This window comes from Mytilus trossulus, chromosome 1 (assembly GCF_036588685.1).
Source record: "Mytilus trossulus isolate FHL-02 chromosome 1, PNRI_Mtr1.1.1.hap1, whole genome shotgun sequence".
Classification (NCBI taxonomy): domain Eukaryota; kingdom Metazoa; phylum Mollusca; class Bivalvia; order Mytilida; family Mytilidae; genus Mytilus; species Mytilus trossulus.
In genome coordinates this window covers 68107801-68125118 of record NC_086373.1, presented here as the reverse complement: position 1 = coordinate 68125118, position 17318 = coordinate 68107801, and the positions used below count along the sequence as shown (strand labels likewise).

Below are 17318 nucleotides of genomic sequence, written 5' to 3'. Positions count from 1 at the left end.
GGTCATTCCGTGAATTTTGTAAGGCCTTTATTTCATTTGCGTCATTTTGCTTTATATAGGTAAACCGACGAGAAATATATTAAATCGGGTGTTCAAAGGGAGCCCACTCTTGTATACAAAGAGAGAAACGACAACCACTACTTGGCAAAGTACATTTTATTCAACCACAAAAGTAAAGTTCATTAATTAGACATCAGGATGTCTTTTGGTTGGTTTTGTCATTTGATATTGTATCATTGACATGTACCCAACCTCTACTTTTATTCGTATATGTTCCCAGTTTATTATGCAAATATTTTTCATTATTTTTATTCATTATTATCAAAAATTGTACTTAAATGTTTATTATTTCAATTTATGAGCATCTTTAATTGGTTGTTGCGTAGTTTAAATTACAAAAGACGATAGATTAAAGAAAACTTAAAAGTTCTTATTTTGTTGCATTTTTTGATTGAAGACACGTCGACATGGTTCCCAATCCTCCTTTAACAAGTTCGCGTGGTCAAATAAAAAATGTACACGAGAAAAAAAACCTCATACATGATTCTAAAATATGTGTGTGATTGTATGATTTCGTGTACTCAAATTTGAAACGGAAAGATTGTTTTAAAATGGATCATATATTAAATGTAGTACGAACAAGTTGTTTCTGAAATGGCCCTGGTATACATTGCCGATCATCTGTATTTGGCCTATTGCGTAATACATTTGATCTCGAATCTATTCAAGGGATCATAACACAGAAACAGCTTGTTAATATGTGCATGTTACAAAACATATACATGTAGATACATTGTATGTCATACACTCCATGTATAACATCGGATGTAAGAATAACATTGATCCGAATCAAGTTCGCATGATGATGTTTTTTTTTCATTCGAATCAAAACTCTATTAAAAACGAAACATTCTATAATAAAATTCTACTTTATGGAACATGAAAAATCGGGTATCAAGAAACAAATGAAAACAAAATAAAATGTAAATCTGTATACGTATAAAGATATAGGACAGTAATTTAAAATTGTAGTTAAATTTTAATGTTCATATTTAGATATGAGATAAAGAAGATTAGTTCACTAAACAAAACATACATGATCATTAAGGTATTTTAATACAGATTTATCGCCTATTCCGAAGTAACCATTATCAGAACGAGGCATTTGGTATCCTAGTCTTTAGAGGTGAGAGTATAGTATGGCGGAATGTACAACGCGTAAGTAACTCAAGTATAATCAATAAAAACAATTTGTCAATGTTTAGATTTTTATCTTCAATGGATGTACAGATATGTGTTTTAAATTTTCTTTAAAAAATGAGGTCCGTTTAAGGGGTACTTGATAATCTTGTAATCCCTTTTGACTTCGAAATCATGAAATAAGAAATTCTATTGTGCTTTTACATATAATGTTTGGCATTAATCTTTGCCAATCTTAATGTGCCTAGTTAGGAAACGTGTAATCAAATAAGCGTTCAATATTTTTTTACCTAACAATTTAATGTTTAATTAAAAGTCCTAATAACATGTAATCAAACGCCCAATAAAGGGCCTCATAAATATATATCAGTTACATCAGGTGTCAGAATGCTTGATGTGTTGACAGGTGAAATAAAGTCTCAGGGAGACACAGTCATCCCGGACAAAGAAAATAGCTCTATCTTTAACGTGAGCCTAAAGTTGTCATCACGCCTTCGGTGTTGAATACACCAAAGGGATTAAAACTAAGCATCTTCTCATACAAATGTAGCTAATATTTACTTACCACAATCAACACTTTTCTAAATTGTGAAAGTCATTTTAACAAATACTTTGAGGTACTAAAAGGATTTCTTAAGTAAATTAAGCTTCTTTATTGTACTTTCAACTGTCTTGAATCACCCAAATTACAATTGAATAATTTCTTATAGCGATTAATACTGCGTTCACACAAAGCCGAGTATGGATCCACGGTATGAGATCAGCAGCGCTACGACAAGAAAAGTGAAAAGATGCCTCGGAGAGTCTACCAAGCAAGACCAGGCCTTGAAGTAAAAAAACTTTCGAGGAGTTTTTTGTACTCATATTCCAAAATCAACCAATCAAAACACTGGATTTCATTTTTCGAGCATGATTTTTTGTGCTCCGAGCACCGAGCAAAGTTTTATGACTTCAACCCAATGCAGGTACTTTCCGTATCATTCGAAAAACTCGGTCGATTTTGTCAAGACGGAATAAATTGTGGTTATGCGTGATTTTGCGCTACCGGTCATCGTGTATGGACGATAATCTTTGGAACGCAGAACATGGTTTGGAGAAATTTGCCATTGCTGTTTTTTGCCGATTGAGCACGGATCCTTCAAAACGAATCGGATCACCGTGTCATTTCTGTCAGATCACATTCGGGATGACCCGGACACTTCGATCAGATATAGTAATGTAAACCGCAGCACGATATATTGCAACTGCGTAAGCATTTACTACAGCATATATATAAAATTAAACAGGCCTAAGCATACATGTACTTGGCGTTACTTGTTTTTATAATACAACAGATGACAACCAGCCTTCACTAGTATGCGTAAGTATATTAACTACTCTAACACAGCTTGCCATACATGCGTTTCCGTAACGTTTACCGTCGTACCTGTAGTGTGCTCCAATTAGATTTTTACCAAAAATATCACTTATCACTATTCACTAAATGAGCTTTAAAAAATTCATTTGGCATATTAAATTTATGTAGGAAAATAATAATGCGTATTATCTTTCAAGGATAACTACTCTATTGCAATCAGTAGGACCTTTAATGAGGATTATTCGTTAGGTTAAAAGTGGTAAGAATTATAAATGTACGTGTCTGGTAATTTGGGATTGTAAATTTCAAACGTCTGAAAATGTTATATAGTCCGTTACAACTTTCAAAAACAAGTCTAAATTGTCTTCTTTTCACAATGCGTTTTGTTTGAACGTAGCATTTCAACTCCAGAGCTTTCTGCAAGTAAACTTAGTTTTCCCAACCCACCACCTCGTAAATACCATGTTTAATATGCCTTAATCCTGAATATTAAAGGACTATTTGCCAATGGACATGCACCAAACAACGAGCCAATCAGTCAATCAAGCTTCGTAATAAATAGTCTTACATAACAGGTTTGTAACGTGTCACATACAAGTTATATTATATCCTTGTAGACGTACTCTAGATTCAAAATTTATGTTTAAGTTTGTTTCTATCGTCACCTTGAATGATATTATCCATTTAAAGTACCTTAAAATAAATATACAGTTTGAATATCACAGTAACGGCGAATGGAGATTCACCTGAAGAACGTATAAAACAAATTTCCGTCGGCATGACATGTTTCTGGAAAGTTCGCTCAAGACCAAATTAATGTTTTGAAATACAAAATATACAACGTTTGAGATCTAAAAACTTAATTGACCTTAACAATACAGCCATAACCTTCTAAGGTTAGAATAGTTTAAGTGAGATTCAAGCTAAGTTTTTTTCTTCAATAAAATACTTTGTAATTGAGAACTAGAAAATTGAAACATCCAATTAAGATGCATTGATTTTAGGGTTTTAACATTATTTATAAAACTCTTGACTACATATATCATCTTTACTGGTGGAGGAAGTCGTACATGTACTAGGCGAAAACCATCGACTTTTAAAAGGAAGCATTGACCTTCAAAAGAAAAACTGGCATTCTTTACAATAAATGTAGGAGTTGAAAGCATTTGCCAAGGCATCAGTAACTCTGTGTTGACAAGCTAGTGATAACTGTATATTTAAATCTAAAACCACTTGACCACCTAGGCCCCTTCCAACTTTGAAAGCTCTTGCTTCTGGGGCACTGTAACCTCGAATATTGATAGTACGCTAACAATTGTCTCAATATAGAATTGGAAAAAAACTAACATCGTATGATTTCTGTTGGCACACCACGTGCTTTTAAATAAGCACGAATGTTACAAAGTACGTAGATTAATTTGTCTGAAAACAATCTACAAAACAGGAACTATAATTTGGAAAAAATGTCAATCTTTCATAATATTTGACGTAAAAAGTACCTTATAATTATGTTATAGCTTAAACAATACAAAAATCAATTTAAGAGTTATAAATAAAAAAAAAAAAAGATAAATTTGAAATAAATAGCAAACTATTGTTACGTCAGATCGTACGCACAGTGCAAAGTAATTTGATGATATAAATGACTTAAATCCATTATACGTCATACGATGTATTTTGTGCAAACAAAATGACTTAACTTTTACAACACTGTCAATTTTTTATGTAAATTAAACTGTATACCTTTACAGTATATACAAATGTTTATTTATTTAAATTGACAAGATTAAAAACAGACCATTAATATGACAGTTCACGAAAAGAGCAGATTAATATCCATAAAACACAAAATCAAAACAAAACATAACAATCAAAAGCCCAAAGACACGAATAAAAATGTGTGTTAAGTTTGATTCTTTTGGTGTAAAATCTAGAGGAACTTTGAAAGGGAATATTAGAAAACAACAGGCAATCGAAATTTATAAAATGTGAAAAGTTTGGATTATCTGAGTTTAAAAACTAAAGGAGCACTGAAAGATTGAGGATTATCAGAAAAAAACAGAAACTACAATCAAAAGACAAACATTTACAACAGAATTAAATATTTTATGACCTAGACTTTGACATTTGAAATATTTAAGCATTTAACGTAAAACAGAGTATACATGTAGAGCTGATTTCCACATACTTTTCGATGTTGCACGAAATTCAATTCTTTCATGTATGAATGCACCAAACTCAATAATTATTCAAAATAATTGATTTGTTCGTGTATAATAATGTTTAAGGATGTATTCTTCTGACTTTTCAGTCTCGTTCAGTCTCGTTGAAATCTCGTTCTTAAATTATTTCCAAAACATATCATAGAAGTGGAAAATATCAATGAATTTTAAAAATATTATAATCAAACATAACTCTGTGAAAAAATTGTGTATTTACCATGAACGGTTTTTGAATAATCCAGTTTTCCAATTTTACGACCATTCAAGTCAGTATTTTTAGTCAAAATTTTGAGAAAATGGGTGAGGGATACAAAAAACGAGTTTACAAGATTAATATACATCCCATCTCAATTTGGTCTTTTCAAATTTCTAAGATATGTATTTTTTCAATCATTTATAACAAAAAAGTTGAATTAATATGCATTTTGTTCTTTAAAATGAGAAAAATCATAAAAATACAAAATTGGCAGTATGGTAAATTTTACACAAAAAAGCATCAAAATATGATAAAACTTTCTTATATTAACAACTACCTATAGTTTTTGTAAGTTAAATTTATTCAGATTGGTCCACTTCATCTTTATGGAAAGTATGAAAAAAAGTTTAATTGTGGAACTGTGATTTTTTTCACGATAATAGCCCAAAAATAGGTAAAAATCGATGAAAAGTGAGAAAATCATCAAAATTGGTCATTTTCAAAGGGCCGTAACAAAAAGAAGCACACCACCATATGATTTTTTCTTCACCAATTGTTTTGTTACAGTCTTATAAACCTAAAAATCAGGTTGAGAAAAAAAGTTTAATTCTAGAAATTTTTGGCTCCTCAGAGGTGTACATCCTTAATATAAACTTATTAGGAATGAGCACTGTTTTCGTAATCTTTATTCTAATTTCTCAATAGACATGCATATGTAGTTGTGTGAGCGGTTATTATTTCGCAACGGCTTTTCAAAGCATGGTTAACTTGTGTTTTAATTATCAGTTACACTAACAAAACCAGGACAATTAATTGCAATGTCAAAGAAGTTTTCGGTTATGCTACTGTCAAAATGCAATTAGATTGGAAAGGAACAATCTGTCAATTTAATGTTTTCCTAACTGTAAGTCTATAATGCCTTTTTTCATTTTGATACGAAGAATTATGTCCTTGTTTTTGCTAACAGAATGGCAAACAACATCCCAAGCCTTAAATTGAAAAAAATGTATAAATTTCATGCGTCCGAAGCGCCGTTCTGTGTTTATCTTTATCGCAAACCCTAATATTCGAATCCCGAGGGTATATAAGAACTAGTTGAAGAGCTAAATTACCAAAAAGGACAAATAAAATTGTCAAATCCATCTAAAATAAACTTTGCCTAAGGAGAATTAAAAATTTCTTAACTAATGAATGGACCATTTTAGAAAAGTTTAAAGTTTATTTCAAATTATGACATTAACGAAGTACTGAGCTAATGATACAATCGAGGACTGATAGTCCACCAGTCTAGTATTAAAAAATGGAAACAACGCATCATAAATTCCATGCACGTGGAGTGCTTTTCTGGGTCTACCTTCATCAGGAATGCTCGAAGTCAGTTATATACTTTGCATTCATTAGCACAGTGATTTCAGAGGAAAAGATCAGTATGGAAAACGTTTACGAACGGACTATCCTTTTCCTTTTGCTTGTCTTACAAGGTTTATACATTTTTTCGGAACACTTCATGATCGACAGTTCCTCTACTTTAGTCAGAAGGTCTAAACTATTATTGCAAGTAACTTGCAAAATACAATAAAGCTGCCTTGGAGAAAATGTACACACCTGTGTTAATATAGTCATTTTCTCATCATAAATTATACGTATGAACGTTTTACTACTTTGATAATTACCTTTCTAATATCTTAAATGCAAAAAGTGATAAATATTAGGTTTAAAATATTTATAGTTTCACTTGAATTCCACCTATTTATGACGTTAATACATTTTATTCGGAACATCAATTCTATTCGGAACATAAATTTTTGTTTGGCACTTAGATAATTTACATTACTTTTAATTTTTATGCATGCGTATTTGTATAATCTTTATTGGCTTAAAATTGTCCAAATTTTATATTTGATTCAGCATGACGGACATAATTGGTAAATTTTATGGTATCCATAAATTTTCATTTGAATTGCAAAACCCTCGTAGATATAGAATAATTGAACATGATATTGACAATTGTAAGAATTGTGTATCAACAACCCCATTACCCATTAAGTGTCATCAGCAATAAAAAGAACTTGAATGAGTTATGAATTTGAACTAAGATATACTTTGGACTTGTTAATCACCAATACTAATATTTTTTTATGTTGCACCCTTGTACAATCGTGTGAAAGTCAATTCTGATGTATATAAATGGTCCTCTTTGCACTTTTTTCAATGACATATACTTTGGTGGTCTAGGTCTGGTAAATTTGATAATTTATTTCTAAATAATTGTAGTAGGCATGCATTTAGTATATTTATTCAATTGCTGTCATAAGCGGTGCAAGTATCAATTGACCTCTAAGTTATTCTTTATTTGACCTCTAATTTGATTTTGTCGTTACGTTCTTATGCGGTCTAATTGACGTTGAACCCTCCCATCCTCTTTATTCATACACTTGATATAATTTTTTTATCATTGCAAGATATTGTAATTTTTGAAAAGAGAAATAAAACTGTTGAAATTTACAAGTCTGTGATCAAGATTCCGTGCGCATGAACAAAAAGCAAATCAATAAATCATTTATGAAAATGGAAACAGATATCAACAGGGCAAATAAACTCAACATATATACCAAGATTAAAATTTTGCATATGCGCCAGACGCGCGTTTCGTCTGCAAAGGACTCATCAGTGAGGTTCGAATAAAAAAAATATTAAAAAGGCCAAGTAAAGAATGAAGTTGATGAGCACTAAGAACTAAAAGTTCCCAAAAGTTTTGCCTGATTTTACTAAGGTAATCTATTCCTGATGTAGAAAAGCCTTAGCATTTAAAAAGTTCAACGTAAACAGTTTATTAATATTTATGACCATATCAATGATAATTTATGTCAACACATGTCAAGTGCTGACTACTGGGCTGGTGATACCCATTGAGAATAAAAGCTCTACCAGTAGTGGCATCGACCCAATTATTGTAAAAAAAAACTCATCATAGATACCAGGGTTGAAGGTTTTTTATAACCGCAGGTTAAAAAACAGGTTGGTGACCACGCGAGTGGCAATATAACAAACCGTCGTATGACACTAAGCAGAGAAAAAAAATAAAGATTGAACCATGAATACACCCACCTTTCTAAAAAAAAAAATGTTGGTGAATGCAACTGCTCTGTAAGGATATGCTATTTCTGTTTTACTAGTTGCACCCGTCGACTTGCTCACTAAATCTTTAATTTAAAGATTTATAGAGACAGACATGCCTTTTTACAACACCGTCATTAAAATCCAGTAAAGTCTTATAAGATTAAGTAGATATTTCATATATACTGAGAAAATTTATATTTCACAAGAATTCGAAAAATTTCATTTAGGCAGCAAAAGAAGGCCCTTATTCAATATTATCCTTTAAATGAAATACTGTTACGCCTATATATCTTGGGCTAACAAAGTTATCGTGTCTTTAATATAAAATAACCTTTCAAATAAATTATACGTTATAACTTTTCACATACTAGTGCCAGAACTGTATGTCTGTCCATGTTATCAATGACCTACTGCTTTTAGTGACTCTTATGTGTATGTTATTTTGCATTTATATAATTTATTCTTATATTTATGTCAAATAACTTCGTTTCTATTGTCGCGAGGTTGAATTTTAACCGTAAATGCAATTTATCTATACCCATCCTGTGCAGTAATGTCAACCATAGTTTATATAAAACCAATAAATGTAATAACACAGTTTACTGCTAAGTGATAAATCTTTCTCCCTCTCGCTTATAATAATCTTACAGTAATTGAAGACTACCGAATTATGGTACCGAATAATTACATTTCACGCAAATTCGTATGCTCACGTCATTTTTATTATTGCTATGTTAAATTTTCCACTGATAATACTTCTCGTTATCATTGCAGATTTATTGTCAGAAGGTTCGACTACTTATGATTTGATGGCGGTACCTGGAAGGGGTACATGGAATTGATATCTTAGGCAGCAGTTAAGACACATTAAAAAGTACAATCGGTACTTATGTGTATTTTGTCTTTATGTGTGTCGTTTTTGTGATTCCTTGTAATCAACGGTCGAGTTAATCAATTTCCAACTGATTTATATAGTTTAAGCGTGCATTTTTATTCAGTGGTCGTTGTCATATTTGTTATCCGTTTCATTTCTGGTCATATGATGATGATGTGTGGGTGTTTAGAGTCCGACTATCCTGTATGGATATCGCAAACTGTGGCAACCTATTCTATAGACTGAAGTCTGTCGGTCTTTTTGCCTTCATTTTACTCCGACTGCGTTGGTGTTGCTGGTACGGAGTATCGGGTCTTGCTGCTTGTATGGCTGATTGAATTGCCTCTTTGGATTGGTCAGTGATGACGGGCGATGTGTGTGGTGGTCTGGTCATATGGAGTAGGGAAGGGGTATTGTAGTAAGATTTTTTCAGTTCGTTAAAACCAAACCGGATAATAATTATCGGTTGCTCAATTTATAGTAGCAAAAAGTTAATGCTAGTTGATACAAATAACGCAATAAATGGTTCTGCAAAATATGTAGGGATGGATAAAATCATAATTGGGATTAGCAGGTTATGTTTGACTGCTAATGAAACAACTATCCACAAGAGACCAATTACAAAGTGTAACCAAGTCACAAGGGAGTAAACAACCATCAGTCACCGTACGACATATACTTCAACAATGACCAAAACCACTTTTGTACATATGGTAGAGAAAGCAATAAAAGACATGACTAAATGTGAAAGAATTCAAATCTGACAGATCTAGATCTATCGAGAGCCACCGAGTACAGTCCCTTAAATTCTTTTAATTATTAATTAATGTGTGTTGGGTTAAGGCAAGGGTCGCTTAAATATTTTATTCATATCCAGCACGTGGCAAAGGTTTAATTGAATTTCAAATATCAACTTATTTGACGTGCTGCCTACATGTATGTATACATCCCGCACAGCTACAACTCTAGCATTGCTTGAGTGCTAGGCGAGACACGTTCGAAGGACAATATGTTTTATACCCAATGACAAAATATAGAGAACAACACATTCTTCCACAACTAAATGGACTGAAAAGTAGATTTAAAATATAATTAACAAAATTGAACCTTATAAAAAGTTGTCCATAGTACCGAAAGCTAGCTTTTAATCTGTTAGAGACAAAACCATGCTTTCAAACACATTACTACCTTTTAGAATACACGGTATAGTGCACCGTCAAGAATAAAATGTATTAACAGAGCTTTACCACAGAAGAAAAAACCTGAAAAAAACTACAAGTACTTTCAAAGGATATTTCTTTAAATTGTACATTTACTAGTACTATATTTAAAAGCTTCATAAGTTTTAAAAAAGAAACAGATTTTAAATTTCGTACATTTTAATACCGACGCTTTTGTTAAAGAAAAGTGTACCATATAGTTATCAGAACTGTTACTGAATACATTTACATTGTACACGTAAAATGACAATTTTAATTATCGTTTAATATATGTACCTAAAATGCATGACAGGTTTCTGTGTCTAAATACATACTATCAAAATCATCAAAATTTCCTATGATACCTAGTTATAAAATTACCCCTTTTACAATTTTGAGAATTTTAAATCAAAATATAATGATCAAAGGATATAGACAAGTGTCTTTAATAGATATCCTATAAGATCTCTTCAGAAATCACTTAAATACAGATGATACATTTTACATAGATCGGGTGTTGTTTTATCAGTTGTCAAAAGTCTTTAAATTAAATCAAAGTCTTTGTAATGACAACACATCATAATCCTATGTATAAAGATCAATCACATTAAACAGGCCTCAAGTATACAATCATGTTTACATATCATTGTGTGGAGAGGGACTACTCAGGAGGTTTAACGCTGCCCATTTATATCTATTATTTATTGCAACGTTGGTGCGTTCGCAGAAACATCCCGGGTAAATAAACAACGGACGGACCGAAGTGGGGGGTTGTTTATCATTCTTGTTAAATGTACTTGAAAAACTACAGGAGATTCCACATGGAATATTTAGAATCTCGAAAAGTGTTTTACATTGTTACAATTTGACAGTTCTCTTATTTAAAAGACGTTTTATAGACAGTTTCAATAGTTATGACGTACTGCGCATGCATTATGTAGCAAAACATGCATAAAGGAAAATATAGATCATACAGCATAGAAATCTGATTCTGTTTATCTTTCAACAGTGGTGGATCAAATCCGTTCGAACGAAAAACGCGATTTACTCAACAACTATGCTGACCTAATAAACAAATGATGTGTTTGTCAAAAAATGTGCATTGTAGCAGCATTAAAATACCGCTTGATGAAACGTATTGCCATTGAATTAAGTTGACCTCTTACTTGTATACATCCTTATTCCTTCTACATACATGTAGGACTTTATCAAATAACTAGGGTTGCAGATCTCTCATGTACAGTTGATCTTAGCAGAACTTGTTTATTAATTTCAGGTATCTTTTGTCATATATAGCTCCTAACGTGAATTGGTAATTATACATCACTGGCTTTCACATGTTTGGTTTGAGCTTTCCTAAATGTTTACCCAATAACGAGCTTTCGGCGCACGACAGTCAGAAAGTGTTAATTTCATTATTAAACTTTTGAATACGTTTCAAATGCCGGTCTCAGGCTTAATACATTGACAGTGATTTTCTTTTATAACATCTCTAGACATATATATGTTTTTGTTTCTTTTGTGGGGATTTGCTGTCAATGACAGATCTATGATAGTGTCTTTCGATTTTATTTACTGCCCTTTTATACTTGGGGAAAACATAGAGATGACATATGCATGTTTTATACAGCTACATAAATCTCTGTAGATGTCTTCTGATTATTGTGCTCTCAGAGTTGCTGTGCCATAATTGATTTACACCTTCGCGGTATGATTGCCAACAAGACAACTATCTCTGAAGATATCTTCTGATTATTCTGCTCTCAGAGTTGTTGTGCCATAATTAATATACACCCACGCGGTATGATTGCCAACAAGACAACTATCTCTGTAGATATCTTCTGATTATTCTGCTCTCAGAGTTGCTGTGCCATAATTAATATACACCCACGCGGTATGATGGCCAACAAGACAACTATCTCTGTATAATGCTTCTGATTATAGCGCTCTTCGGGTTGCTTTACCTTTGACGTACACCTACGCGGTATAACTGACAAGACAACTATCCACCAGAGTAAAGTTCAAATGACAAAGATAACACCGAAACAGCTATAAAAGGTCCCGACATCAAATGGATAACAAAATTCAAACGAGAAAAATAAACGACAAATTTATATTTTATAAATGAGGGAGCAAATAAGACGGACATACATGTATCAATTATAAAAAGTATTCCGCTTTTAAATAAATAAGAAAAAAGAACATAAAGGAAGTTGTACTCTGCAATATAATTAATTACCAAATTTCGTTATATCGAAAGTATAAATGAAAGAATTGACCAAGTCTGATTCATCACTTAACAAAATCAAAGCCATTGTTCATCAAGATGAAGAAACAAATAAAATACAATTATGAATTGATATATAATAGCAATGTCAGTTTACATAATATACCAAACAAACACTCAATTGAATTAAAACCCATAAAATGAATGAATCACTGTGATTCATCATTGTTTATAATCAAAGAAAACTTCTTCCAAGGCTTCCAGACTTATCGATCTTCGGAACTAACATTCTATAATATCTTTTCCATTCGGATGTCATTATTACATCATTTAGATTTTACAAAGTTCATCTTATTTTCCCACTGAAACCATTCCATTTATTTCCAAGGGCAAATTAATATAAACATAATTGGAAACAGATTGTACTGTTTGTTAATTCTATCATTTAGTTTGTAGTTTATAACTCAAATAACATGCAACAATGATCATTTATTTCTGCTATAAAGTGTCTGATTGAGTGTCTTAACCTTTCACCGAATCCTACAGGGAATACAGTTGCTGGGATTTACGTAATCATTTAATGTTCAAATTAATTCATTAATGGATGCATCAATTATAATTCATTGATGTGTTGTTTGGAATTTTGCACTTCGCTTTTGTTCAGAAAACTAGACGCTAGACCTACCGTGAGAAGAGCAGAAGAACGATACACCAATCGTGCATAGAGCTTATAAAAGGTGCAGCGTTAAACTAGACATACTTTGCGTTGAGTTCTTGTAAGATGATGGGTGGCTGTTTGATGTACAGCGGCATATTTAATGCATATTATGTTAAAGTTAAAAGAATATTAACCGTGCTTTTCACAAGACCGACAGGCGGATTTTTTTACGTGCTAGTAAAAACGCAAAAAGAGCACGAGAGAAGGCAATGGTAAAATATAAGTATCGGCATGATGTAGGACCATAAGTGTTCATACATGCATACATATTTATTCATGATGGTTTATTTATCAAAATCTTAATCATATTCAAGACCGAGAAAGACAATATTCAAAGATCTTACTACGGTGTCAAATTGGTAACCTTTACATGTAAGAACAATTATATAAGTGGCTAGAATGTATGGCCAATGAGAACTACCCCATTACTTTTTTCATTTTACTTATTACAAAATATGATATGTTTGAAACAATTTGCTGTTACTAATAGTCGTAAACAGAAAAAAAAAGAACAAACTTATCATTGTTAATGATTAGAAAAACACAAGAGATTTATCAACATTGACATTTATTGGAGTCGACACATTTGAACTATGTAATTGTGTTTTAGCTATCATCTACTCTAAATTATCATATATTTATTTTACCATAGCTGATGTAATCAGAAAAACTCACGAGGTATATGATTGATGTAAGTAACTGTCTGACGTGATGTTTTAGACAAAATTGAGAAAGATAATGGGGAATGTGTCAAAGCGACAACAACCCGACCATACAGCAGACAACAGCCTAAGTATACTTACCTTAATCTCACTGCATATGAAGCCAGAAAAATTAGGGAAAGCCAAATGTAATTTGTTGAGATAAGACCCATCATAATAGGATTGTATATGTTTGAAAACCATGGCCACCAATCCATATGTCTATTTGAACTTTGTTATAACGTAACACCAAGTTTAAATATGAGACATGCATTTTGTAGGCCATTAAATTGGCAACTTAAGTTTATGTATATATTTGTTTTGTACCACATGGCCAATACTACAGGCTTTCCTGTTGTTTACAATTTGTTAACCGATTACACGGGAATTTGACACCTATTGCATTAAAATTAACGCTGAATGAACTTACAACTCAAGAGCTATAAACAACATGTTTTAAGAGAATTCAATCCAATTCCCTTATGCATCAGTAACCGGTACGACATACCGGTTTTATCTGTTGTACTTTTGAAATTCATTTTATAATGTACTTATATGATTGGAACACAAATGAACGGAGCAGCGTATTTTGAAACTTGACCAGTGTTGCAATGAATGACTTCCTATTATAAACGGAAATGACGACATCGGAGACGCACACTGGCCCAAGACCACAATTAATGACCCCGCTTTTCGTTGTCCACGAATATAGTTCCTTTTAATTAGAGTGTATTTTTCCTTAATTTTTTTTCTTTCCTTTCCTCACTCATTCCTTAAATCTTTTTGGGTGGAAATGAAAGAAGAGAGGTCAAATAAATTTTTGGATGTTGTATTTTAACTGATTTTGATATGGAATGAGTGATTAGGCCAAGTGCAAAAAGGTGATATTTACAGTTTTCGGAACATCTCTTGACTTGTCAATAGGGGTATGGATGTGTATTGGCTAAATTTGTAAAAGTGATTGCTTCAATCTTTCTGAATTTTGGATATATATTTGGACTAGGACAATACATTACACACACAAAAAATTTGACAAAAGTGCATGGTGCATTTATTTTAATGATGCAAAAGGTTATAAAGAACTGATAGAGGAATTAATTGTGGTCTGTGGCCCACTGATTATTGTATAGTACGCAAAAAAACAGTTCCCAGGAATTTAATATGATTCTAAGAACAAACTAAACGATAAGAGATATAATATCAAGTCGTGAAAAGTCAATGTGAACATATGCATATGGAACTGTTATATACTAAGATAGATCGATTGAATGGTGATTGTATTTATTTGCGTTAATATGTTTTTGACAAGTTAAACATAAGGTTCTAAAATGAAGACTGTTTAAAATGTGCCGACCCAAATGAAAACTAGAACATGACTGCCGGATCATGCAATACGAGGGAATGGAGGATATTGGCAGACATTCGTTATTGGTAGGATAAAACATGGTATTTTGAACATATAGAAACAATGAAACAATGAAATGATATTTGGCAACATAAGGAGTATACTAGACTTATACTTGTTCTTAAGTCATACTCCGAGTTTATATTTTCAAGAAGCACAAATAAACAAGCAACTTCAATTTCTGCTTTTTCTTTGGCCTCTTTTTTTTTAAATACTTTAGGAAAATGTAGTTTTGATTGACATCCGGAAACGAAATAAATTAGATGTATTTTTGAGGAAATGCATAGCTTTTATTTGATCTGTCAATCATATCAGTTTTTGGAGAAATACTTCAAAAATGTCCGAAATTATCAAAATAGAAGTATTCAATTTGAATCATCTTAAATCATTTAATAATTAGGTCACATGATGACAAAATACAATATATTTTTAAATTCTCGACCTAGACACACGTGCGAAGCTGTGGAAGAGACTGTTCTATAGATAGTAGTTTTTATACTATATAAATGGTCCTAGCTAAAACAAATTCAGCAGAAATCGGCCATGCTTCTTTCTCATATTGTTGAACGATATATATCTTTTAATATTTGGACCGTTACTGTACACCTTTTCCACATTAAATACGCTATTCTATTTACTATAAATATATAAGATGGCACAGAAAACTCATCACGAGTACTATGATGTTATTCTATAAAGCAATAGTTTTTATCAAAACTGCAAAACAAATCCGATTGAACACCTACAGATGTATCTCATGAGAACTAATTTAAACCACTTGCACTCTTTGAAAACGACGAAAAAAAAGTCTCCGACTTTATGTTGTTATCGTTTTTCCTGGTTTGTGTTCAAAACAGCTGCTGCTTTCGAGTTTCATCTTCGAGATTCTTTTTTGAAATCGAATGGTAAATCATGCATGTGCATTGTTGCACAAATTGTGTTTTGATATTATTTTACCTGGCTAGTTGTCAATTATTATATAGATTAGAATAAAAGGACATATATAGGAAATAAGCTAACGAGAACAAACATCTTAAGGACAACAAAAGTGTTCTTCGACATTGGATAAACTGTACACCATATGCTAAGCAATAAATCGTACGTTGTCTAGACAGGACTATCCAAGATCAGCCATCAATACTATATACAGAACAAAACGGTAGCAAGTTTTATATATTGAACTTGCTTTCAAATTTTGAATTGTCAGCATTTATTACTTTATATTTTTTTATAAAATGCAATAATTTAAATAAAATTTCTTTTCCTTTTTTTCTAATTTTGATTAAAGTCTTAAATCACTCCTTTTTTGGGGGACAAAATTAAGTATTAAATAAGTGCTCTTATCTGATTGTATAACGACCTTAAGCTAAAAATACTTATCGGTAAAGTTTGAAAAGATAACACAGAAGTAGTAGTAAATAATATATTAAAAGTAGGTACTTACGGTCGGTGATGAATTCGTCTTCGTCCAAAATTGCTCGAAATCCATAAATAGATGATTACTAAAATAGAAGTCCGCATTCTTTAGCTGACAGAATTATCGTGTCCATTCCAGAAGAATATAATTAACTTTAAAAATCTTACGCCCTTCATAAGGAATCTGTGATTATAGTAATCCATATATTAATCGTTAGAGAAAGTGCTCTTTGGGGACTACCACCTCCATCAAATTTTATTGGTTAAGTACCTCATCTCTTGTCAGCTGATTACACGTCAGAACGTTTCATTTTGATATAACTTAAGAACAATATAAATAGTATGAAGAACTTGATTAATAATAGGGTGATTTATAGTGTTTAGTTTGTGTTAAGTATAACTAAGTCCCGCTGTCTATATTCAAGCCTAGGACAGTATTAGGAATGATATGGGTGTATTGGTATTCAGATAAATCTTGTAACGCGGTTTATTTCAATAATCATTGCTTTCGATGATATAATTTAAGAACGTTTTTTAAATTCAAATATAGGTATGAGATATACGTAAAAGACTAAAGACTGCCCTTTATCCCATCTTTTTGATGATATTTCAGTTAAAAAAAAAATCATCCATTTTTTTGCTTATTTCAAAATTTTGTACAAATTTTATTATCGCTATTTTAC

General features: G+C 31.9%; 1 protein-coding gene across 2 annotated transcripts in view; it reads right to left on the bottom strand.

Moving 5' to 3' along the window:
• The window catches only part of LOC134683116 (protein Wnt-7b-like), a 72442-nt gene extending 55611 nt beyond the window's left edge, over window positions 1-16831 (bottom strand). Inside the window, exon 1 of one of the 2 annotated variants that reach the window (XM_063542219.1) lies at window positions 16664-16831. In XM_063542219.1, coding sequence (XP_063398289.1) covers window positions 16664-16740 — 77 coding nt within the window. In that variant the 5' untranslated portion in view covers window positions 16741-16831. The remainder of the gene's footprint in view (window positions 1-16663) is intronic. The other variant, XM_063542237.1, reaches the window with a different exon arrangement.
• Window positions 16832-17318: the final 487 nt, after the last annotated feature.